Source organism: Equus quagga, chromosome 7 (assembly GCF_021613505.1).
Source record: "Equus quagga isolate Etosha38 chromosome 7, UCLA_HA_Equagga_1.0, whole genome shotgun sequence".
In the NCBI taxonomy this organism is placed as follows: domain Eukaryota; kingdom Metazoa; phylum Chordata; class Mammalia; order Perissodactyla; family Equidae; genus Equus; species Equus quagga.
The window spans coordinates 32,464,298-32,491,085 of record NC_060273.1 but is presented as its reverse complement, the minus strand read 5'-3'; the positions used below and the strand labels follow the sequence as shown (position 1 = coordinate 32,491,085).

General features: G+C 43.7%; 1 protein-coding gene across 1 annotated transcript in view; it reads right to left on the bottom strand.

The window, feature by feature from the left end:
- SDK1 (sidekick cell adhesion molecule 1) overlaps window positions 1–26,788 on the bottom strand; it is a 625,710-nt gene that overhangs the window by 153,170 nt on the left and 445,752 nt on the right. Inside the window, exons 18-20 of the mRNA XM_046666514.1 lie at window positions 16,999–17,114; window positions 14,867–15,059; window positions 6,413–6,511 (exon numbers count right to left, since the gene is read on the bottom strand). Of these exons, the coding sequence (XP_046522470.1) occupies window positions 6,413–6,511; window positions 14,867–15,059; window positions 16,999–17,114 (408 nt within the window). The remainder of the gene's footprint in view (window positions 1–6,412; window positions 6,512–14,866; window positions 15,060–16,998; window positions 17,115–26,788) is intronic.

Below are 26,788 nucleotides of genomic sequence, written 5' to 3'. Positions count from 1 at the left end.
GCTGATGTTTCGGTAACCTCAGTACCTGGGGTGTGCATTGAAGAATGATGAATGACGATTGCCAGCCTGCTGGCCTGATTGAACCTTCTCTTGTCAAATTATGGATGCATTGCATCAATGTTTCCGTTTTTATAAGCTGATATCTTCCTGATACAGTACCCTAAATCAGTAGCTCGCTCCTGGGTTGTAACCAATTTGTGGACATACTGCGACCTTTTCCTTTACAAAATGACTGACAGGACATGCTTTTATTGTGCAAAGTTCCTGCTTTAAAACATTTCTCTTTCCGCGAGCGCCTGAGTTTTGCTTCTAGCTCCATCTCCCCTCATTGGACCTCTGGTTTTCCTAGAGAAATTTGATTTCCCCTGTACTCTGTTCAGCCCAGAAGGGCCTCATGATCACTATTTATTCCACCTCGGATTCCATCGTGATTTTGGGCTCAGAGAAAAAAGACCCAGCGAGCTCCTGAATCAGCCCCCTTGGAGGGGAGTTGATAAAATTAGAGAACGCTTAAGAGCGTCTTGTAAGGAGGGAGGCAGTGATGGAAAGAGCTCCCAGGCCCAAAGGCAAAGGGAAAATGCTGGCTCTTCCTTCTTTCCAGTCAATAAACTCGGGGACGCTGCAGCACTAGGAGGGGTCTTAAAGCTCCTTCTCATTCTGATGAAAGCAATAAATATAGCCAGAAACTTGCACTTGCAGGTAAACAGGAATTTAGAGGAGAGCGTCTCAGGACTCTAATATTTTGGAAAAAAAAATTAATGTTGGAAGCCACTGCCTGTCTGCTGTCCCACAGCCCTCATACGGTCAGCAACTTCTGTGCCTGGCACCAAGGCTCCCCAGCTGGGGTGGTGCGGCCAGGACATCCAGGGAGCAGAGGTGGCCCTGTCACTGGGGCCCCAGCACACATCACAACTCCCACATTACCTTAGCTGCTGACTGCTTGGGGTTGGCTCCTGGCTTCTGGGTCTCTGTCCAGGCCTGTGAGGACAACTGAACCCACCTTTGTCTGCAGGACCCTGCCTGTCAGGCCTTGTCTCTTTCTCCTCCCCCTGGGGCTCGCACAGGCTGACCACTCACCTCTGCCCTTCTCCCACTCCCACCCCTGACTCTGGACCTTAGACTCTCCTCCTCAGGACCCACCTTGATGTCTAGCCTCCCTCATTCTCAGTGGACCAGCACTAACATCACGATGCACTCAAATCCATCAGTTCTCCCCTTTGTGCTAATTCAGAATTTTGGAATTAACTGTGCAATTAAAAAAAAAAGGAAAACCCTTCTGGGCAATGAATGTTAATAACTTCAAATACATAGAGAGTATTTACAATGTCCCTGCGGTGCTCTGAGCATTTCGCACAGACGAGTTCACTTAATCCTCACAACAAAGCTCTGAAGTTGGAGCCATCATCAGCCCCATTTTACAAAGGAGAAAACCAAGGAGCAGAGGTCCATGAACTTGTTAGAAATTGGCAGGGTTTCTAGGGTTTTCCCAGGCTCTTCAGGCCTCCCCAGAGCCTCCTTCCACACCTCCTTCTCTCCGAAGTCCTGATGTGTATGAGTAAACTTGAAAACCATCCCCGACCGTGGTAGGTGATGCCTGATAAGTCTCTAAACAATTTGATACTCAGGGTCTTCCCTGGACGTACAGGAAGAGAAGTCTTTGCTTAATGTCATTGCCTTGTCTGTCAGACAATTTTATTTGTCAAAGCTATTCCTCATCAAAACTTACTAAAATACAGCATCTTGCTCATCATGGCAGCCTGGGGCCCAAACAGCAATTCTGGCATCCTTAGTAGGGCAGCATTGGTAGGATTTACGAGAACCAAAACTGATAATCCAGTATTCCACAATTGTTGTAGATAACTACAGAGCCTCATCTACTCAGGTGAGGCCCAAGGAAGCAGGAGCAGAAAGGAAGCGCTGGCCCAGACGCATAATAAAAGCCGACACGCCACGCTCGCAGCACACAGATGGACAGAGCTGCAGGCATGTGGTGGGCAAAGAGGCTCTCCGATTTATGCACAGCTTTTGGGGATGTGCACGGTAGCTCTGGCTGGTGAATGTTTCATCTGGCTCCAGCGTGAGAGACAGGAGAGGAGAGAGCCGCCCGGAGCCAGGAGCCGGGGCGCCTCCAGTTGGCGTCCTACCTGCTCCCAAGGGCTGCCTAACTGAGACTAACAACCAGAGGAGCTTCAGAAATAATTTTCTGTTGATCTGAAGTAAATTCCCTACAAGAGAGCAGTACATCCAATCACAAACTGTCTGTCTGCATCCCGGCCCTCATAAATCAGAGTTTACGGAGGGAGAGTGGAAGATGCTGAAATTTACAATGAGAATGCGATGGGCAATTTGCTTGGGCGGGCACGTGGCCGCCCCCTGCTCGGCTTCCCTCTCCTTCTGGGCCCAAATTAAAACGGAGGCAAGGGGGGTGCTCACCGTGCACCAAGGCTGATAAAGTATGGCTTTCTGCAGGGCGTCTGGGCCATAAAGTGGGCATGTGCAGAGGACCAAACTATTACAGTGTCATCTGCCTTGGCAGCAGCCTTTCACAGCAGCCTACAGCATTAACAGGGAGGCTCCAGAAGGACGGTGGCGCCAGAATGACAATTCCTGAAAGTGGCCTTTGCAGGCTGGGTTTGCCCACAGACACGGTTTTTCTTTTGCTCTCCTTGGTAAAACACCTTCAGCATGAAACAGACTGTGGTCCCTCCGGCATGCTCCACTGGAAACCATGTCGATTTGGGGGGTGCCGACCTGTCTGTCAGGGCAGAGCGCCCAGCGCCAGGGAGAGCTTCATTGAGCTCAGGGGTCACCAGGCAGGTGACTGGAGGGACATCAGTGAGGACAAAGAAATAACAGCCATCGGTCTCACCTGCAGGGAGGCCCTTTTCCTCTACAGCCTTCACCAGAGAGCTGAAGGCCTCCACTGCAGCTTCCAGGACTCCAGGCACATTGTATAATGTGGTGGGAAAGGCAAGCACAGCCCAGACAAAGCGAGATGGGGACAACGTGGCCGCGAGAGGAAAAGGCAGAGCATCTGCCTGGAGCTCTGATCCAGCCCCTCGATGCTACAACCACGCCGTAAGCTCCCAGCTCAGGATCAGTGCCAGCTGACTCCGACTCTGAAAAGCCAGAGCTTCGAAGGCCAAGTTCCACAATAAACAATAGGCTGTTGCTTGTAACTACATGTATTTGTTTAAATAAAATACGAAAATGAGTTCATTAAGGCCTATTAGCTGGTAAGAACAGATGATCATAAATTGGAAGTATTGGCAACCACTGCTTAGCCCTGAAATGTTGGCTCCACTAAAATGATTAGACCCGTGGGTTTCCTTCAAGATTTAAACCAAGACCGAAGTGTGCAGTGTGTTTAGAAAGGGCAGGGCAGGAGCTCCACGTGCGGGTCTGTAAGGAAGCAAGTCCTTCTGTGTCAAGACTGCCGACCGTGAGTCCTAGCCAATTTCTGAAACACAGTTGACAGGGTCGTAAAAGCCGGCCGGACAGATGCAACTGCTCTGCCTCTTGCCCACGCAGTCCCACTTCTGAAATCAGAGGTGAGCACAGCTCTAATTCAGGCACCAGAACTGGTCCCCGAGGGGTCTGAGCTGGAAACCTGTTCTTCCAAACGGTAGCCGTGGGATAAGTTCCTGGTGTCCTTGTCTTGTGTTTTCCCTGCTCGGGTTTGCTGGTTTGTTCCTGCCTTTGTGGGGCTGAGAGCAACATTCAACTAAACTGGATTCCTGCTGTCTAGAATGTCCCTCCCCTGCCCCAGACTTTGTTTAACTGTTTACTTGCAGTAGGAGATCTTTTTATTTTATGTATTCAACACTTGCAGTCCTATACTGAGAAGGCTTCAGAATGCACAGCGGATCGGGGTTTTGAGATTCAATTTTGACGGCGACTTTTTCCCATTCCTGGAATTATGACATTATTTAAAGTGGGATTTCAAAACAGCTTCCCGAGGGTAGCACCAGATTCATAAATTTGCTTTATTTGAAAGTTAGGGTCAGAGGAGGCATCAGATCAATGAGGCCCTTTGTGATATGATCTGAGCGCCCCAGGGTTCTGGCTGAGTTCAGATGACTAGACAGCATTTTGCAGATAGGAAGTGGGAAGGGTTGGCACCAGGAGGTTTTCTGAGTTATGGGGGAGAAGGGAGGAGTTCAGTGTAGGAACACAGTCCCCAGGCTATGTGCTGGGGCGCCCAGGACACTGAGGGAGCCCCCAGAAACAGCACAGGGACACAAGGATGCTGGGCGCCTCTCACCTGTGTCTGTGGGATGCAGTGTGAACCACTAGCTTGAGTTGTTCACAACTTCAGGACCAGAGCGTGCCACTTGCGCTTGGATACGTTGTGTCTTTGCAAAGCTGAGTTTCCGGTGGCTGAGATAAAGTACTACAGGAAAACCCAGGGGGAAGAGGAAATAGGTGGTGGGGTCCACTCTGACTCCATGTTTGAGAGGCTGGGTGGTGCCCAATGGTACACACAGCCCATCAGGAACTAGCTGGTTATTTAAGGAGGAAATACAAATATTTTTTCTTTCAATTAATACGTATCATTTTTTCAAATGGTTATCAAGTTGCTAGGATATAAATACTTATTAAATTGTTTGCACCTAACTACATAATACAGAGAACTGTTAGGTATTTCTTTGGCCTGTGTACATTGAGAAACTTGGAGAGATACCAAGATTGCTGTGAACCCAGGAAGACGGGAGCCTCTGGGCTGGGGTTAGGAGCACGGTTCCAACCCCACCTCCAGAACATTGATGACGCGGAGGCAAAAATACAGACACCCGGATCCCCATGTTGGTTCAGCCACCTGCTGGCCATGTGACCATGGGACATTTCTGCCCAAGGTCTCAGACAGGGGTGATAAGACGCACCTCGTGTGGTTGTTCAGAAATTAAACAGGATCCTGTAATGCTAAGGTGCCTACCTGTGGGAAGCGCCCACGGTCACTCTTGCTGCTGCTGCCCAGGACACACAGGAAGAAGGAAGGGGCCCCTGACCTCGTGGCCAGGCAGCGGGGACTGCTGTCATTCCTGATCTCAGTCCATGACCAGTTTCTCAGGTACACCAGCTGATATGAGTATACTTCACGGACTAGCGGGCACGTGACAGATGACATAGGCTTCTGTGGGCGGCTGGACAAGGTAACCACCGACTGAGGGACGACAGAGCTCAGGCTGCTAACAGATTCACTAGCAGGATGGAAACGACTCGATCAGGAGCTGGGTCCTCCTGACTCTCAGGGTCCAACTGCAAAAACAGCCAGGTTGGAGCCCCTGACATGATGTGAGATGCCCCAGAGTGCCTGCCACGGGTTACGTGTCCAGTAAACAGGTGACCGAGCTATAAGAATATTAAGTGGCCAGCCTGACATTTCCAGGAAAGCTTACTGAACGGAAAGGGACGCCTGCTCCGAGCCGGCCACTTCACACCACTTGCTCAGTGAATCCTCCCCACAGTCGCACGAGGGGTCTTGCGATGCCCACGGGTGGTGAATGGAGGGTCTGAGAGGGAAGCTGAGGCTCCCAGAGCGACCGAAACAGTGAAACCCGCGTCCTCCCCAACTTCACCTGAGGCCAAAGCCTGTGCGGCTGTTACCAAACGTAGAACTTGTTTTTCCAAAGCCAGATTTTAATTAAGCTTTACCCTGAAAGGTTTTCAGAAACCTCTTCTATAAAATAAAATCATTACAAACCCTACAGCAGGTCAGCTGTTCCCAGAGACACCCGCAGCCACGAGGGGAGCGTGGGCTGTTCGGGGGCCGCTGGGGCGCGGGCCAGCTCCCCCCTCGCCCGCCTCTCCTCTCCCTAGGCCCTCCCAGGAGGCACCGTGGGGAGGGTGAGGGGCACGGCACTCGGAGTCAGGAGACCCAGGCTTCGTCCTGGTCTGCCGCTGGCCCGCTGGGGGACCAGGGGGAGACGCCGGCGTGGAAGGGTCGGGTCATCACAGTGGATGAGCAAAGCGCCCGCACACAGGAGGTGTTCAGGGCACATTTGCTGAATGAAGGACCAGTCACCTCACCTCTCTGAGCCTCAGTTTCCTCACCTGTAAACGGTCATGATATCCATATCTATCTTCCTGTGTTGCTATGAGAATCGAGGGAAATAAACTCATATGAGAGAACACGCCGTAAAATGATGGATTCTCACTGATGGAAGGGAGCCCAGAGGTTTGTTAAGACAACTCAAGGAGACTAAATCCCTGAGCCCCGAGGTTGAGGTGGAGCTCTTGGTGGCAGGCTCCTGGCTGTGGTGGCTGAGTCCTCTCTCTCTGCCACGTGGCCAGTGGCGCTAGAGAAGGCCACGGGTGTGCGGCCACTCTGTCGGCAGTTTGCTCTGAGCCAGCCCCACCTCTCGTGCTGGGGCAAACCTGTCTTTTCTTTTCGGAAGGCAGGGACACTTGCCTGTAATGATGCCATTCTTCTCCAGGGGCTCCTGCCAGCTGACCTTGAGAGACGTGTCCAGAATCTCCGTGAAACTCAGATGTCCCACAGCTCCCGGCTCTAGCAATTAAAAACAAAGGCATCTGTTAACCCAAGAGCCCGATTCTCTTTTGGTCAAGATTTGTGTGGCAAGTTCTAACTATGGAAGGGAAGTGGTGAGCCAGGGCCAGAGCCAGAGGCCAGAAACCTGCAGGAAGTGTCAGCAAAAACCCAAGAAAGGAGGGAATTCAACATGTTAAAGGCATCCTGGCTGTAGTCACATAAATTATTTGACTCGGCTCATCCCAGCCATGTAGAGAACTGAAGAGACCTGCAGGAGCCAATCCATACGCAACTCTCTCTCCTCTCCTTGATCTGAGCTAATGAGAACAATCAGGCTGGCTGGACCCTGCAGAGCAGCAGCCTCCAACCGGCGTCCCCAGATGTGCCTTTGCAGCTGTGTGTCTGGCTTGCCTGGGGCGTAATGACCTGAGCACCCGGAGCAGGGCGGGCCCCAGCCCCAGGGTGATGCCTGCCGACCTGATCAAGAATTCCAGGCTGCAAATCCCCGCTCACTCTCCCCAAGGACTCTACAGGGGCAGGGCAGTGGTGAGAAAGTTCCAGCAAAAATGCATGCTTTCCCATGAGGTTCTTTGCACCGTAGCCCTCCTCCTCACACGGTGGGGTGGCATAGCAGAATTGTGGTTCAATGCTGCTGGAGTCAGAGCTGGGTTTGAAACCTGGCTCCACCGTTTGCTGGTTGTGCAATTACTTAAACACTCTAAGCCTCAGTTTGCTCATCTGTGAAACGGGGAAAATAAAAACAATTCACTCTGCACAGTCACTGTGAGAATAAAACTTAATAAAACAGGAAAGCAATTATCAGGTCCCTGGCCCCACAGAAATGCTGACTGACGTTAGCTGCTGTTATTATTACTATTAGTTGTCAGTTATCATCTCTTCAGAATATAAAGTCATTTCTGGGGAGAGCTTATTGTTGCTTTGAAAAGCACTTGAGAGACTAGGCCTGAGAGGGAGCACATGAGTTCAATAGGCCCAAGGTCCTGGGTTCTCAGAGCCAGAGGGACATTACAGACCCCGTACCCTCATCCCTCTCCCACTTCAGAGCTGCAGAATTCCCGCCAGGCCCAGGGCGGTGAAGCAACTGCCAGACGCACAGTCACAGAGCTCAGTCCAACAACCAGAACTCCTGCCTGCCCTGGAGGGGCGGCGGGACAGAGAAGTCAAGTGTGGGCAGGACCGCAGGAACACCCAGGGGGTTCTGACACCCCCTGATGCTCCAGCTCTCCTAGGTAGGGTCCTCACTGCTCCGACCACAGGTCCCGCCAGGGCCAGCTGCCCCGTGTGGTGGTTGGAGTGGGAAGACGTGACGGGAGATGTTCCCACAGGCGGCTGGTTTATCCCAGCTCTGTGTGGGACATGGGGGAGCAGATGGAAGAGGAAATGCTGGAGGAGGCTGGAACCTTTTGACAGAATGGGGAATGGGACGAGGGGAAGGAAGAGGGATGGGCTCCACCGGTTCCTAAGCCAGGCCTGTGCGGGCGCCAGCAAACACCCGCGTCCGTCATTTCCACCAGCAAGGACAGCTGCTTGGCTCAGACCTGCTCTGCTCACCTCTCTACGATCCCCCCATGCAGACCCCTCCCAGTGCCCACTTCAGGAGATAGGCGGGAGACAAAGTCAGGGAGGAGGAAAGGGAGGTTCAAAGTCAGAATTGGAGACTGAAGAGGAACAGAAGGAGAATGGAGAGGAGACGGGAACCGGATTCGTTTCCGCACATGTCAATCAAACACACACTCCGTGCTGGGCAGGGAACACCAGGTGCCTCCTGAGAGCACCGGCCACGTGACTCCTGGGTGAACCTCTGAACCACGCCACCCGAGATCTGTTTAATAATAACAAAATGCAGTTTTTAAAGCTTAAAATGGGAGAGCGTAAGATCAAGGGTGTTTGTTGTTCTGCTGGAGAGCAGAGCTGGGGCGATTCCCGCAGATGGGCCTCACCCTGCTCTGGCCACGGTCGGCCTTGCAGGCACAGACGGCAGTTTTCAAGATGGATTCAACCTCAAGCACTCAGGTGGTAGTTGGACAAAGCCCCTGAACACAACTTGTAATTTTTGAGAAATGTAACAGCCTCCGCAAATACACTCACCTGGGCAAAACTTTCAAAAGACTTTTTATGGATCAGCTCGAACGCTCTGACAAATTTCACTCTTCGCTTGTGGAAGATGGTGAAACAGAACAGCTGTCAAGACCGTCTCAGCCTCCCCCAATTTCGAGTTTCCAGAAAGACATTCTGACGGATTTTCGAACTGACTTGTTCTTTTTTCGATCGATAGAGCAGCAAAGAAAGCTTTTTGCTCCTTTTATATTCTCGGTGTTTCTGCTTCCTGGATTCCTGCCCAAATGTGCTGTCCTCTAACTCTGCTGGAACCAGCTGGCAGTGTCTTAGGCTTAAAATTTATATTCCGTCTCCTCTTTGCTGCGCCACCCGCCCCTCCCGGCTGCACATTCGTATTCATTGGTGCTTTGAAAGAGAAGGCCGGCTGGATGCAGAACGAGCTACAGCGCCATCAGCGAGAGAGCAGTGGAGGCCGCTTGTCCAGCACCTAAAGTCCAAACTGCTCTCTGAAAGGCTGCGCCCCGAGCAGATTTCAACCCGACCTTGAATCTTTCAATGAGATAGCCCCTACTTGCAAGGATGCTTTGTCCTTCTAAACAGGATAAATGGGCTCCCTGCCTATCCGAAAATGGTGGTTCAGTTAGAAAATTCTACAAAGATGACATGGCTCCCAGTTTTCTCAATTCCCAAGGAGGAAAGTCCCAGTTCCTCTTTTCACTGACTAACGGTGGGTCTAACTGCATCTAACGTTCTAGTTCCCGGCTACAAAGCTTTATGGGCTGTTTCCTGAGTTTTTGTCTGTTTGTTTAACTGGCAACAACGGGGCTTTTTCAGTAAAGGATTCAGCCAGAGTCTTCTCTCTTTTATTTGAAGAAGTTCTCTTCTTTTGCTACTTTTTATTTTTAATAAATATCCTCTATAAAGTCAAACCTGATATCCAGTTGGACCTGGCTGTGTTTGTGCTGGGGGGTTGACCCTGCCTCTTCTTTCAGTAAATGAAATAGAGGAAAACAGCCAAATAATGAAGAGCTACGAGGGGGACGCTTGATAGACGCTCCCAGAATTCATTACCACCTCCCTTAGTCACCAGGGACCTCCCTTCCCACCTTGCCTACCAACGTAAGGAACGAGGCTGCTTTTTCCTACACGTTGAGTGGACAATGTGCCCTTCACCCCAGCAAGAGTTGTTTCCTCTTCCAGAGATCCAGCATGGGACCTCTGCTCGCCTCAGTCAGGATTCTCAGTCCCAAAGACTAAGTTCCTCCCCAAACCAGCCTCCCTGCACATGACTGTGCCAGACCCAGGGAGCTTCTCCTTTCTCTTAAGCCCCCCACACAATTTGTCCACCTAATTCCCAAAGCGACTTTATCCTCTTAAGCGGCTTTAACTGCTAAGAACCTTATACCTCAGATGTTCTGAGGTAGAACTGACGTCAAATATTTCCGTCTGTGGCCAGACCACATACTCAATTATATTCCCTAACTTTTTCTTGGAAAATAAGGTCACAATTGCTAATTGCTAGGACTCCCAAACCTACCGAGATGTCCCACAGGCATCACACACTGAGTGTGTCCCGGCTAGACCTGGCGTCCTAACCCTAAACTTGTATTCCACATTTGGTTATTGGCACCACCATCTACCCCGTTACATAGACCAAAGTGTGTGGAGTCATCCTAGAGAATTCCTTCTACCCATTTCCTAAATTTAATTAGCCCCCAGTTCTCTGTGACACGTCTCTAGAATCTCCCCCTGGTGCTGTCTCCCCTGCCTGGGTTTAGGTTCTCATAACTTCTTGGCTTCTTCCCAGATTCCTTGACCTTTCTCTCCAATCCATCACCACAAAGCCCCCAGACAGAGCTTTTGAAGCCACAGAGCCACTCAAACAACACCACTAATGCGAATACTTCTGTGGTTCCCCAACTCCTAGACGTCCTTGTCCAAGAGCCTTAACTTAGCCACTGAGACTCTTCTGGATCAGCTCCCACCCCCACCTCCATACACTCTGCTACAGACATGCTAAATACCTCACATTTTCTCAAGCACTTTTCTATGCTCTTTGCCTTTATGGATTCTATTTCTTCTACCTGGAATGTCTTCAGCGATTCTCTGCATGAAAAGTCCATCTATCAAGGTTGAGCTCAATTGTCACCTCCTCTACAAGACTGACCTGCCTCCCCAGGCATTTGCTGTCACTCTTCACTGAGCTGCCACAGCCACTTCTACAGACCTCCTTCCTCAGTGGCACTGACCTCAGTCGTGTCCACCTCACATCCAATGAGGCTAGGAGCTCTCAAGGCAGAGGTTGTGCTTACTTATTCTGCAAACCCTTCAACACCCAGCTGGCTATCTCCCACATAATAGGCATTCTACGAACATTTGAATGTAAGTACATATGCGTGTTTGTATGTTGGACAGATGGACGAATGAATCAATCCACTATAATTATGATAGGTACAATAGGCACAGGCTTGATGAGATAGCCACAATTTTTTTTTTTTTAAAAAAGGAAAAGGCTAAACTTGATCAACTTTCTCCTTTAATCCTAAACTCTGATGAGGGGTATACAACGTTTATGATTGAAAAGCAGAATATACATTATCTTTTAAAGTACTCATAAAACATTCACTAAGATCAATCATATCCTGGGCCTTAAAACAAACCTCAATAAATTTAAAAGAATTGAAATTATACAAAGTGTGTTCTTTTACCATAATGGAATCAAGCTAGAAATCAATAGCAGAAAGACAATAGGAAAATGTCTAACGTGGAAATTAAAGATCATATTCCTAAATAATCCTTGGGTCAAAGAAGAAGTTTCAAAGGAAATAAAAATACATAGAACTGAATGAAAATAAAGCATAAAATATTGAACAATGTGGGATGCAGCTAAAGGAGCATGAAGAGGAAAATTTATAGCACTAATTGCTTACATAAGAAATGAAGACAGGCCTCAATTCAATAATCTAAGTGCTTACCCCAAGAAATTAAAACAAGAAGAGCAAAATAAACCCAAAGCAAGTAGAAGGAAGGAAATAATAAGAGCAGAAATCAAAGAAATTGAAAATAGGAACACAATAGAGAAAGATCAATGAAACAGGAAGCTGGTTCTTCAAAAAAATCAATAAAATTGATAAATCTTTAGGAAGAATGACAAAAAAAAAAACAAACCCAAAACACTAGTAGAAAACAGATCACGAATATCAGGAATGAAATAGGGAATATGACTAAATATCCTGCAGCCATTAAAAACATAATAAGGGAGTATTACTGATAATCGTACACTCACGAACGCAACAATTTAGAGGATTGATTTCTTTTTTGAAATTTCTTTTTTATTTTTATTTTTTTGAGGAAGATTAGCCCTGAGCTAATATCTGCCACCACTCCTCTTTTTGCTGAGGAAGGCTGGCCCTGAGCTAACATCCATGCCCATCTTCCTCTATTTTATGTGGGATGCCTGCCACAGCATGGCTTGTCAAGTAGGTCCACACTCAGGATCTGAACCAGCGAACCCCAGGCTGCTGAAGCAGAATGTGCGAACTTAACCACTGTGCCACCAGGCAGGCCCCTAGAGAATTGATTTCTTGAAAATCACAAACTACCAAAACTCAACCAAGATGAAATAGACAGCTGAATAGCACTATAACCATTAAAGAAACTGAATTTATATTTAAAAAGCTCCCTTAAAAGAAATCTCCAGACTGAGAGGATTTTACTGGAAAATTCTACTGAACATTTAAAGAAGAATTAGCACCAAATTTTACACAATCTCTTCCAGAAAACAGAAGAGCACAAAACACTTCCAAACTTATTTTATGAGGCCAGTATTACCGTGATACTAAAACCAGACAAACACAGTGAGTAGTACAGGAAAGTGAAACTACAGAGCAAAATCTCTCATGAATTTAGATGCAAAATGTCCTCTATAAAGCATTAGCAAATTAAATCCAACAACAAAAATATAATTATACACCATGACCAAGTGGGATTTATTCCAAGTGTATAAGATTGGTTCAACATTTAAAAATCAATCCACCATATCAATCAACAAGCTAAAAAAACAATATCAATTAATATCAATTGATATTAAAAGAAATTGAAAAAATTCAACATTTATTCAGGACAAAATCTCTCCGCAAGTTAGTAATAGAGGGGAATTGCCTCACCTGGATAAAGAATAGCTAAAAAAGATCATACTCAACAGTCTAAGACTGAATCCTTTCCTTCTAAGATCAAGAAGAAAGCAAGAATGTCTGCTCTCACCGCTGTTAGCCAACATAGTACTAGAAATTCTAGCCACTACAATAAGGCAAGAAAAAGAAATAAAAGGCATATGATTCGAAAGGGAGGAAGGGAGGGAAGTGGGTATGGCTATACAAGAAAGATCTTTGCGGTGTTGGAACCATTTAGCATCTTGATTGTGGTAGTAGATACACAAACTTACACGTGATAAGTTGTATAGAACTAAATACACACACACATACACACTAGAACAAATACAACTGGAGAAATCTAAATTGGATTGGTGGGTTTTATCAGTGTAAATATCCTCACTGTGATATTATGCTATACTTTTGCAAATGTTACCATTGGCAGAAACTGGGCAAAGTGTACATGGGATCTCAGTATTATTTCTTACAACTGCAAGTAAATCTGTAACTATCTCAGTAGAAATTTCAGTTAAACAAAAAACAGAGAGTAGATCAAAGGTAGTGTATGAGAAGAACTTCCAGGATCAGTTAATAGTGGCAGAGTTACTTTCTACTTTATCTTTTTTAAGGAAGGTCACTGGTCTTGAAAGTTCAAGAAATCCATTTCTATTCTTCCTGTGTCACTAATTTGACACAACCTTAAGCCAATAGCACACGGTTACAGTAGGTGGTGGGGTGAAAGCCAGGCTGCCAAGGGTTATGGGGAGTGTCAGAGGTTAGGAGGTCAGAGTAATCAATTACACCGAAAGGAAATAAGGAGCTAATTGGGTGACTCAAGGGGGAGCACAGTCAGGTGAGGGAGACCCGAGTATATCTGTGGGTTGAGAAAAGGTCAGACTCTTCATCCTCTGAGAGAAGAGGGAAGATAAGCAAGAATAAGAACAAGGGAAACTCTGAGATGGAAGGGGAAAGTGAGGAAGCTCATCTTGGATGGCCTTGACCTCTGTAAATGCCGTCTGCTAAGAGGACAGGGAAGCTGAGAGCCTCAGGGAGCAGGACAGCAGAGAAATGGCCACTGCACCAAGTAGAGATAAGTAGAGAAGGCTGGACCACACACAGAGTCCAGCTGAGTTGCGAGAGGAAGAAGTTGGAGGAGAGAAAAGTGGCAACCTTGGCTCACTTTTTTTTTTTAACTTATACTAGTTATAACCCTTCTTATAAAGGGAGTACATACTCATTGTAGAAATGAGAATATGCAGAAAAATACAAAGAAAAATGTAAAAAAATACTCATAATCATGCCACATAGAGATAATAACGGTCAAAATTGTGACATATTTCCTTCAATATCTTTTCTCAGCTCATACAGTTTTATACAAGTGCATTTTTCTAAAATTTGGATCTCATATAGTTTTGTATACTATTTTTTTTCACATAACAGTAGATCATGATTATTTTCTCTCAAAACTTTTAAAAATAATTACAAAATATTTACTGTATTGTCATCCCATAAGTTTTTCAATTATCCCCCGTTGGAAGCTTTGAATGTTTCCCTTTTTTTTCAATTACTAATAATTGTAATGATCTCCCTGTATATAAATCTTTGTGCACATATGTGATCATTTTCTCAGGATGACTTCCTTAGATAATGTGTTCCAGAAGCATCAGTTGGCCTGAGAGCAGAGAAGAGCTGGTTTGAATTGACCAGATGGGGATAATGGACAGTCCAGGGCTTAGAGGGGCTGGAATGAAACGCCCCTGGGGAGGGTCAGAGAGCAGGGGCTGGAAGGCCTGAGGGGGATTCAAGAAGAAGGTAAGGGGATTAGAATTTGAAAGCTGAGTAAAAGGAAGTCCAGCAAGACCAAAGGCTGACCCCACGTCTGGAACTAGACACCTTCTTGCCCTCAGAGCTTCCTCCTCTAGCCAGGCTTCCTTCCATATTCCAAAGACCACCTGCCGCCAAACAGTATTAATACTGCTCAGTGACTTGTCGCCCCAGGATGCGCAGACTGTGAACACTGAGAACGTGGAGTTTCCTAATGACCCTCTCTGCTCTCGCCCAGAGCTGGATATGGCAATGGTCCGAACCTCTTTGACAACTGACTTATGGCTGTTGATACGACACAGGGCAAAGGATTACTCACTGTCTTCGTGAGTCCATATGAGCTGAGGCGCACTGGGAGGCCCGTCCCCCGGAGTGGTGAAACACAGGACCGAGGTGAGGTAAGCCGTGAACTTCTTCAGGTTAGTTATATACCCATGGTGGACTCCATGGAAATCCGGAGCAATGGTGACTACAGTGCTGGCCTCAGGGACATCAGCTGGCCACGCTAGGAGCTGGGAGGGAAGAGGTTGAAAAAGCAATCCTTGTTAATTGCATGTCTTCACTCTCAAGTCTGCATCGGAGTTTTATTTTACAATGACACTGTTTTCAAAGAAAGTAAAGTCATAATTGAGAAACTCCATAAACTCTACATTTTATAATCTCACTGAAAAATACTGAGTTTAAAGGATACCTCATAGACTACCGAATACAAATATGTATATTTATATATTTTATGTATGTTTATATAAGTATCTACTTTAACTCATATTGGAATAGCCGAAACTCCTCAAACGTTCAGCTTCTCTTCACTTAAACGTGTTATAGAACATGCATTTTTTTAACAGTAAGGAATAAAGACAACACCATCTGTTATTCAATTGAATCAGTAAAATGAAAGATAAATACAAATGTTTTTCTAGATAGACACCTACTCTGATTCAAAAGGAAGCCCTTGACTCAATGGGAACAGTCTGAATTATTTATAATTTCTATCACACTAGTTTTCTGAGAAGGATTTTAGGAGGTCGATTACAATTGTAAGGAAATATGGTACATATACATATTCCAAGGGAAGTTGTTTTAATGTTTGGGCAACATTACATATGAGTGTGACTTTTTTTTTTTTTTTAAGATTTTTTTATTTTTTTCCTTTTTTTTTTTTTTTCTCCCCAAAGCCCCCAGGTACATAGTTGCACATTCTTAGTTGTGAGTCCTTCTAGTTGTGGCATGTGGGACGCTGCCTCAGTGTGGTTTCATGAGCAGTGCCATGTCTGCGCCCAGGATTCGAACCAACGAAACACTGGGCCGCCTGCAGCGGAGCGCGCGAACTTAACCACTCGGCCCCGGGGCCAGCCCCATGAGTGTGACTTTTAATTCCTTTGACACCAAACATTTCCAGGGTTAATTAGGTCTGAAAGTTGACATCCTGCAGGACACAAAAGTGTATTTATATAGATAAAACTAACAACTAAGCCATGGAATGAACACTCCAGTCTTGCCAATAACACTTGACAGGAGAGTCAAGAAGGCAAAATCATCTTGGTTGATCAATATGATTTCTTACCAAAAAATCTTCTGACCATAGATACCTCTGGGGGTAAAAGAAAAGGAGGGGTAAATTTCTAGCTATGTCTGCCTTTCTAGCGAAAAAAAAAAGTGTTTTATAAGTTGAATCCAAATGGAAAAAAAATGAACTGTGTGTCTGAAGAAATAACACTCTGAATTCGAAATTACCGAGTATTCAAGCAAACTAGATGGAATCTCTTCTCTACAATGATCTTCCCTGACTTTACTGGTCATTGCAGAAGGTTAGTGAATGTGCTGTAGGTAAAATTAAGATGGGCTCCCGGGTCCACCCAGGAGAAGGTGATCTAAAAGGTCAGACAAACTCTATGTTTATGAAGGTAACATACTCTGGTAGCTAAGGATGGAGAGAGGTTGGATGTTGGCAATCTGTCAGTGTCTCTAAATCAATCCAGGTAGGTACCCTCAATCAACTGGTCTCAGTTCTATAAACAGAGCTTTACCTAAAGTAGAGAGAGGGGAGAAATAAAGGTCCTTACTTCATAGAAATGTCACTCAATTGCAGCCAGCGTCCCTCGTTCTAAGTCTGTGTTCTGAGAGGACTCACTTCCAGGAAGAAGTAGTTTGTATGAATGTTGATTCCAATCAGCCGAGATAGATCTCCCACTGACAATTTTAAAGTGAATGGTCTTTCTTGTAAGAAATGGCTCTGTTATGTGTGAACCATCCCCTTGAAAACTAGTAATTTGAGTTTCTGAGCCAGTATAGCTGTTGATAAAACCTCCGTGACCCCATCAAGGTCAACATGCTCTGTAGCTTGATGCCACGGGTTCCTGGTAAAATGAGAGGTGAGCGGCCTCTTCACTGACCACAAGAGCATGATGTACCACGACAGCCACCCAGAGGCTCTAAACCGAGGCCATGTACCTTGTATCCCTGGTTGATGCCGTTGATAAACTGCTGAGGTGGAGGGTTCCAAAGGAACTGAATGGTTGTGGAATTCACAGCTTCCGCCTGCACGTTCTGTGGGGGCGCAGTAGGCACTGTTCCAAGGCAGTCATCAGAAACAGCAAAACAAATGGTGGGAGGCACAGCAGGGAGGAGAGACGAAAAAGAAACTCTTAGCTGCCACTCACGATTCACAGGCAATTACAGCGCTGAGAACAGGAAAGTATGATGAATGTTTTTCGAAGCTAATAGTGGCATTACAAAGGAAAAAAATTGGGCTGTTTCTCATTTTCTGTTGGAGAATTCTTTAAGGCATAGGCAGAAAGGTGGACTGGATCATCTCATTCCACGATTGAGCCTTTCGTAGAGATCCTAAGATTGATAGTAAACGAAAGCTTTCTCTGACTTCTCTTCCAATTACCCAATATTTGAGATCAAGACAAGGTTTCATCTAGAAATCCACCTCCCTCATTGTATACCAATATGTTTCAAGTCAAACTATCTTTTATATGAAAAAAATCATCTCCCTCTCAAATGTATTGCTGTTTATTCATTTGGAGACTAAATTTGTCTTTGTCGCAGAGGCCACCATTTTAAAATGTTTCCATTGTTTCTTTATTCCACTCAAATGTTTATTCCATTATTTATTTCCATTTCTTTATTTTACTGAACAGTTTATATTGAACCCAATTATATACGTGCCAAATGGCCTGCCTTCCAGGAAGTCCCATTCTGGGGGAGATACTCATGGAACTGAAACAGGCAAATCACTCTTTGGAGCAGTAAACACAGAGGGCAGGACAAGCAACTCTGCCCTAGGAAAGTATGGAAGGCTTCAGAGCTGGAGACACTCGGACTAGGTCTGGAAGAAAGGGTAGACCTTGGAAGAGGGAATGCCTTGAGAAAGGCATTCTTATCTGGGGAAATGAAGTGAGCAAAGGCATGGTATTGAAACCTGGTGAATGGTGAGAAATAGTGAGCGTGGCTAGATATGGGTGTCTTGGGCTGAGGAAGTGGACAGGTCACTTTGGGGATTGCCTCACATGCCTAATGTAGTGGTTGATAATGGATGAGATAGGCAATGGGGAACCCCATGGTTCTGAAAAAGGCAGTGATGTGACATGGCTAGCTTTTTAAGGATGATAACCCCAGTGGCCTCTAAAGAGAGGACCAGCCCACTGACTATGCCACCAAACTTTCTTCAGCGTGCAAAAGAAGGTCCTGGTTCCTTAAGAGCTTGTTTCAAAAGTAAGAGACAGAAGCTCAAAGGATCCTTCAGCTCAAGGTAAAGAAACAAAGACGAGGGTCTCCTGGCACAGAACACGTGGGATAGACAGAGCATGGTCCTGTTAAAAATTACTACACCTTTCATTATTCTCTTTTTCTAAAGCTCATCTCATTAGGCAGAGATGAAAAAAAACATAAAAGCCATTCACATCTCTCAAGTCTACTCTTCCAAATCATGTTTTCTTTCCCCATATACTCTAGACTCTGGCTATGATATCCTCTGGTCCCTCCCTCCACAAGTCACCAAAAAGAAAACTGTCCTACCTCTCAGCATCTCTCCAATATTTGTGGATTAAAAATGGCCACAGGGATTGCTATGTGTAGGAAGTAGAAAGTTGGAAAGAACGTCACATCCACCTCAGAACAAGAAAAAGCTGAATAAACTACAAAATCATAACTTTTCTTGAGCCCACAAGAAAGCTGAGGTCAGAGGGAAACTGAGCAATCTGAAATATAAGAACAGATGGGTCTTTCCAAGGAGTAAGGATGTGAGCGCTGTCTCATCTGTGACAGAGCAGGAGAGAAAGAGACAATGGACATCATACAACTGGGTAAGGAAAATTCAGCTAAAATTTCTTAATGAATTGTTAGACGCTGAACGTGGGCTAGCATGGGAGTATAGAATGTTTATGCGCTACAGACACACAAAAGAGATACAACATATATAGAGATAACAAAGTTGAGAATTACAGCAGCCTTCTCATAAGAAACTATGTGAGCCAGAAGGTAATGAAGTGATATCTTTAAAGTACTGGTAGAAGAAACTATTGTCCCAGAATTCTATGTCCTGTGAAAATAGCTCTTACACATGAAAGCAAGATAAAGGCATTTTCAGAAAGACAAAAACTGAAAGAATTCATTACTATCAGACCTGAACTATGAAAAATGTTAAAGGAATATGATATCAGACAGATACCAAAACTTTAAATCTATGCAAAGAAATGATGATTTCTGGAAATGGTTAAAATGAAGGTAAATATATTGTATATTTTCTTATTTTGACTCACTTTCAAAAATAATTGGCCATTGAAAGCAAAATTAGTAGTAATTTATTGTGGGCTTAAAACATATGTGAGAGTAAAATAAATAGCTACAATGGCACTAAAGATACAGTATATATCAAGACAAATTATAATTAATTAATGATATATATTTTAAACTTCAGAGCAATCACTAAACAAGTTTGAAAAAGAGATATAAATAAGGCAAGAGTGGAAAAAAATAATGTAATTATTTATTAGGTAATAAAAATACCAAGTTAATCCAAAAGCAGGCAGGCAAAAAGAAGAGAAAAGGAAAAAATAAGAGAGGTAACAAATAGAAAACAATTAGCAGATGGTAGATTTTAATCCCATCATATAAATAGTTATATTAAATGTAAGTAGTCTATACATACCAATAAAAGACAGAGTATCAGTTGGATGAAAAGCAAGACCCAACTATATGGTGTCCAAAAGAATCTCACTTTAAATATGAAGGCATAAACAGCTTAAAAGTAAAAAAAAAAAAAAAATAAGAAAGAAAGAAAGAAAAACTATATACATGGAAACACCAATTAAAATAAATCTGGAGTGGTTGTAGTAATATCAGACAAAGTAGATATCCTACCAAGAAATAAAACTGGTGATAAAGAGGGACATTATATAATGATGAAGTGGTCGATTCACCAAGAAGACTTAGCAATCCTGAATTTGTATGCAACCGAGCTTCAAAGACTAGAGGCAAAACTAATAAAACGGAAAGGAAAAACAGACAAATCTACTACTATATTTGGAGACTTCAATACTCCTTTCTCAAAAAAAGTAGACAAAGAAAATTAGTAAGGATATACACGACCTGAAGAACACCATCAAGCAGCTTGACCTACATGATATTTACTTAAAAATCTACCCAACAACAGCACACTGCACATTCTTTTCAGTTGCACATGGAACTTAACCAGGATAGACACATCTGAGCTATAAAACAAACCTAAACAAGCTAAAAATAATTGAACTCACAAAATGTATGTTTTATGACCCCAATAGAATTCAACCTGAAATGAACAGTAAGGTATGTGGAAAATCCCTAAATATTTGGAAATTAAGCAATACACTTCAAAATAACACATGAGTCAAAGAGGAAGTAACCTGGAAAATTAGAAAGCATTTTTAATTTAATGAAAATGGAAATACAACATATCGAAATTTGGGGATGCAGAAAGGTTAGGGAAATTTACAGCATTTGCATGTTCATATTAGAACTTAAGTTTCTACCTTAAGAATCTACAAGAGTAAATTAAACCAAAAACAAGCAGATGGAAGGAAACAGTGAAGAAAAGGAGCAGAAATCAGTGAAATGAAAATAAAAACATAGTAGAGAAAATCAATGAAGTCAAACGCTGGTCCTTTTAAAAGATCAATAAACCTCTCGCCAGACGGATTAAGAATAAATGAGAAATCACAAATTACCAATATCATCAATATTAGGGGTTACCTCTACAAATCCTACTGTATTAAAAGAATAGGAACATTTTGAACATTGTTCTGCTCATAAATTCAACAATTTCCATGATATGGACAAGCTCCTTAAAAGAAACACACTTCCAAAATCTACTCAAGAAGAAATAGATAAACCGAGTAGTCCTACAGCTACTAAATATTTGAGTACTTAATTGAAACCTTCCAACAAAGAAAACTCTAAGCACATAAGGTTCACTGGTGAATTCTACCAAGCATTTGAAGAAGAAATAAAAGCAATTCTGAAGAATTACCCTGACACCAAAATCAGAAAAAGACATTAAGAGAAAAGGAAACTACTGACCAATACGCATCATGGACACAGGTGCAAAAATCCTCAATAATTTATCCTGATCAAGTGGGGTTTATCTTATAAATGCAAGGCTAGTTCAAGATTCCACTATCAATCAGGGTAATTCACCATATCAACAGAAGAGAGAAAAAAACCCATATGATTATCTTAATAGATTTAGAAAAAGCGTTTGACAAAATTCAACATTCACTAGTGATTTAAAAAAAACCTCAAAGTAGGAATTGAAAGGAACTTACTGAACTTGCTAAAGGGCATCCTTAAATACCTACAACTAACATCTTACGTAAGATGAAAGACTGAATGTTTTCTCCCTAAGATCAGGAGCAAAGCAAAGCTATCTTTCTCACCATTCCTATTCTGGAAGGGCAAGCCAGTGCAGTAATGCAAGAAAAAACAAATAAAAGGCATACAGCCTGAAAAGGAGGAAAAAACCCCCAATACCTGTCTATTGACAGACAGTATAATTGTCAATGTAGAAAATTCCCGAGTCTACAAACTAAATGTTCTTAGAATTGAGGTTAGCAAGATCACAGACTACAAGGTCAAAATACAAAGTCGATTATATTTCTAAACATGAGCAATGAACAGCTGGAAATTAAAATTGAAAAGTGAGTAACATTAAGATAACTATTAAAACATGAAATTGATATAAATTTAAGAAACCATGTGCAAGACCTGTATGCTGAAAACTACAAACCACTGATGAAAGATGTCAAAGACCTAAGTAAACAGACTCAGATCATATTAAGGGATTAAGGGATTAAAAGACAACATAATGAAGACGTCAACTCTCCCCAAACCGATGTATAGGTTGAGCGCAATCCCAACCAAAATCGCAGCTAGAATGTTTTAGAAATTTAAAAGCTAACTTTAAAATTTATATGGAAAAGCAAAGTAATTAGAATAGCCAGACCAATTCTGGAAAAAGAAAAAAACCAGACAATCTTCACTACATGATATGAAAACTAACTATAAATACACAGTAATTAAAGCAGAGTGTTATTGGAGAAAGGATGGACACATTGATCAAGGAAACACAGAGTCCAGAAATTACTCACATATATCTTAATTGGTTTTCGATTAAAGTACAAATGCAATTCTATGGAGAAAGGATAGTCTTTTCGACAATTGGTGCTGGAAAAAAGGGACATCCATATGCAAAAAAAAAAAAAAAAAAAAAATTCTGGATCCATACCTCACACCATATACAAAAACTAACTCAAAATTGATATGGATCACAGGCTTAAATACAAACCTGTAATTATAAAACTTCTAGGAAAAAACAGTTGTGATGTTGGGTTAGGCAAAGATTTCTTAGATACAATACCAAGGGCAAAATTCCTAAAAGAAAAAATTGATAAATCTTACTTCATCAAAATAGAAAACTTCTATCTATGAAAGACACCTGTTAAGAAAATGAAAAGACAGGCCACAGAGCGGGAGAAGATATTTGCAAGACATATATCTGATAAAGAACTTTTATTCAGAATATATAAAAAACTTTTAATATTCAATAATAAGAAAATCAAATACTCAAAAAATAGGCAAAAAGAATCAAATAGCTACTCCACCAATGAAAATATAACAATGGTAAATAAGCATGTGAAAAGATCCTGAACGTCACTGGGCATGAGGGCAATTAAGATTGTGATGTGATATCTATATACAGCTACTAGCAGGGCTGAGATAAAACAAACAACAGCCACATTTCAGTGAGGACGTGAAGCAACTGAAACTCTCATACTTTTAGATGGGGATGCAAAATGGTGCAGCCCCCAGGAAAAACACTCTGGAAGTTTCTTGCGAAGTTAAACATGCACTAGCCACACAACTCAGCAATCCTGCTCCTAGGTATCTATGCAGCAGAAGGGAAAGCATAAGTTCAGATAGAAACGTGAATGCAAGCGTTAGAGCAGCTTCACTAATAATCACCGGAAACTGGAAACATCGTAAATGTCTTCAGCTGGCGGGCAGGTAAAGAAACGGGGGTACCTCCATGGAATGGAATGAACACAGCAGTAACGGGGAGCAAACCACGTGTACTGGCCAACAACACAGAAGCATCTCAAACACGTTATACTAAGAGAGAGAGGCCAGACTCAAAAGGCTACATGCTGGGATTTTCCATTTATATGATACTCTGAAAGCGGAGAGAAAACATCAACGGTTGCCAAGGGCCGGGAGAAGGGGAAGAACTTTGAGTACAAAGGGGCAGAACGAGGGAATTTGGGGGGTGATAGAAATATTCCATATCTTGATCGTGGTAGTGATTGTGGACAGTATGTATCTATGAAAACTTCCAGGAATGCACACTCAAAAGGCTGGCTTTTACTCTATGTAATTATACCACAATAAATCTGACTTTTAAAAAATGCTGCAAATTCTCGGATGCTTTTTCCCATATAGAGGTTGTATCTGTGTTTGGCCCCCTTGAATGCAGATTCTATGACTACTTTGATCAATAGAATATGACCCAGGCCTTAATAACTAGAAGCTTCCACTCCTCATCTCTAAGACCATCCTTTCTAGAAGCCCTGAGCAGCCGTGTAAGACGTCCAATGACCTCGAGGAGATGGAGGGGCCATGTGCAGGCGCTCGATCGGCAGTCCCAGGGGAGCCCAGCCTTACAGCACCAACTTGTGAGTGAATCTGTCTTCCACCCCCTGTCCCCCAACCAGCAGCCCAATCCATCTGCCAATTGACTGAGTGACACCACGGGGGCACGAGGAACCCCCCATGCAAGTCGTGTCAAAGTCCCGCCCACAGACCCATGAGATATAATTTAACGGTGTTGTCTTAAACCTCTAAGTTCATTATGCAGCCTGGATTACCAGCACAGTCTCCACGGAAAGAAAGGAAGGAGAGGGGAGTAAGGAGAAAAAGGACAATGCAGCAGTCAACCAAATAGCGCCACAAAATAGTCACGTTGAGAGGTGCGCTCTTCCCTGGTCCTGCTCCTCATCGGAAAGTCAGTGCCTCTCTAGGACCCGCTGTGGTCTCAGAACAAAGCCAGGAATGACTACCCTGGTGGGGCCGGTTAAGAAGGCGATTCCTCCCTCCTCTCATCACCTGGGATGGCACAGTCACGAGACATAAGAATCACTGTGCCTGCGCCATCCTCCCATCGGAGCTCAGAGTCTGACCCTTCCGCACACTCTGCATCCCAAAGTCACAGGATGGAGGTTGTAAGGCCTCAGGTTCCTTTCTCTCTCCCACCCTGGGCTTTATCAAAAAATCGCCCATTCTTCTCAGCCCTCTTCTATTCTCAGATCCTTTGGCTTCTCTTTTTGCTAATTATGGTCGTCAGAAGTGACTTACAAATTTGTGGACAATGGAATTAAAAATTCTCTCGAGTGAGAAAAAGACCTACAGCCAGTAAATCCTTCTCGACAGTGTTTCCAATAAAGGAGTAGTTTTGACTGAAAGGTCTTAATTATTTCTCTTCTGAGAAAAGACAAGGGCTGCATCTCTGACATGCGACCACTGTGCAGAAAAGTGGAGGCCCACGCGAGTTCACACACGTGGGTTTCGGTCTTCACACAAGATCTCGGCGGGAAGCTGTGGCCGCCTGCTGCTCCAAATAAGGCCTCTGAGGGCATTATCTCCGCAGATAATTAGCATTTCAAGTGCCCTTCTTCCCCTGCTCCTAACAACAGGCCCTGAAGAGGCCTGGTAAGGTGACAGGTGTTATGCTCTTTTGTAGTTTTCACTGCTCAAAAAAATCCATTTTCACTAGAAAATTCCCCAGCACAGACCCGAGTGTGTGCTCAGTCTTAAATGCAACAAAGGCTAAACCCATTCGGCACCGTCTTGATTCTCACACCAAGGACAAGGAGCTCTGTCGTGATGCACCCAGCAACCACGGGCTCTAATGATGACACATGAAAGGAAAACAGCTGTAGACACAGGAGTTTCATCCCTTATGGGGACGTCTGCAACCTAAACCCATGGCTGTTTCTTGTCCCTGAAGACAGGACTTCTTAGATGTCAAGTAGGAGGCGTCACAGGGCAGAGTGGCCCCACCAGGCTTAGACGTGGGCCAGGAGGTGCTCATGTCAGTTTTTCATAGTGGTAAAGCACTGTCCACAGTCACTCCAAACTTTGCAACTGTTGGAATTCTATTTGAAAACTATGTGTACACGTAGCATATTGCTAAGTGAAAGGAGCCAATCTGAAAAGGCTACCTTGCTTATGATTCCAACTCTACGACATTCTGGAAAAGGCAAAGCTATGGAGAGAGTAAAAGATCAGTCGCTGCCAGGGGTGAGGAGGGAGGGATGAACAGGTGGGCACAGGGGACTTTTAGGGCCGTGAAACTGCTACTCTGTATGATGCTGTGATGGTGGATACGTGTAACTGCACATTTGTCCAAACCCACAGAATGTCCAGCACCAAGAGTGAACCCTAACGTCAGCGATGGACTGTGGGTGATAATGATGTGTCAATGTAGCTTTGTCACTGGTAACAAACGTCCCATCCGGTGGGGGATGTTGACAGTGGAGGGTCAGGGGCTATATGGGACATCTCTGTCCCCTCTGTCTGATTTTACTGTGAACTTAAAACTGCTCTAAAAATAAAGTCTATCTAAAAAATAAAACTCTGCATATGGCTTGTTCTGTAATCTCTCTGAATCCCGTCATTATCATGCACCTTCTCTCTAGCATCTGGGGCAGAGAGGCCTCTGGGCGGCTGAGCCCCACAGCGCTTCCCTGACACCCCCCGGCCCGTCTTATCAAGCGGAGCTGAACTTTAACTGGAAGTTTCTTATCATCAGTGAATTTTTGTTGTTGCTATTCAGTGTGTGTGGGTATTTTTTTCAAGGAATGTGTCAGTATTTTCACCTCATCATATGTAGAGGATATATTTGATTATGCTTATGATTATTTCCCGGTATTAGGGGCTCCCGATAAAATGTGAATGATTAAAAAAGTTTTCTCCTCCCTCTTTCCCTTCCTTTCTTCCTGGATAGTCACGTAAATCCAGCAAGATCTGGTTATTTATGGATTTCAAAATGATCGTTGTTTTTAGAAATTAAAAAATGTTTTAAAATAATAAGCTACATAAATCAACTCATTAAAGAAGACTATGGGGTTTTACAGCTTCAAATAATTGACTTTTTAAAATATTTTGGATCAGAGATTGTATAATGAATATTTATATGTCATGAATTTTTCATAATTTTAATTCGTTAATCAAATAAAAATAAATGTGTCAATATTGCTTACTGTACGCTTCATTTTTTTGATTTTTCAACCCAATTTGTTTGAAAACATTCTTATAATGTGTGTAACCAAAACTCTTTGAAAAGTGGATTTCTGAAGTCATTAAGGCTTACAGCCTACTTTATGTGCTTTATATTTAAATATAGAAATATTTATTTAAATTATTTATGTCAATATAATTAATAGTATTTTATATTTATAAACACATATTTCCTGACCATTATGAGCAACTTTTTGATTAAAGGGAACTCATTAGGTACACCAAATAAGAATCATAAAGAACTTTCTACCCAGGGAATATAATGAGGATGATCTATAACTCAGATTGTGTGTTCTGACAATCTTCTCCTTCTTCAGCTTACATTTACTATTTGATGGAAAAGGAATCAGATGAACCAATGATGCCGGGCAAATTATGCCAGCACCCTTCCCCAAAAGCATCGATCTTA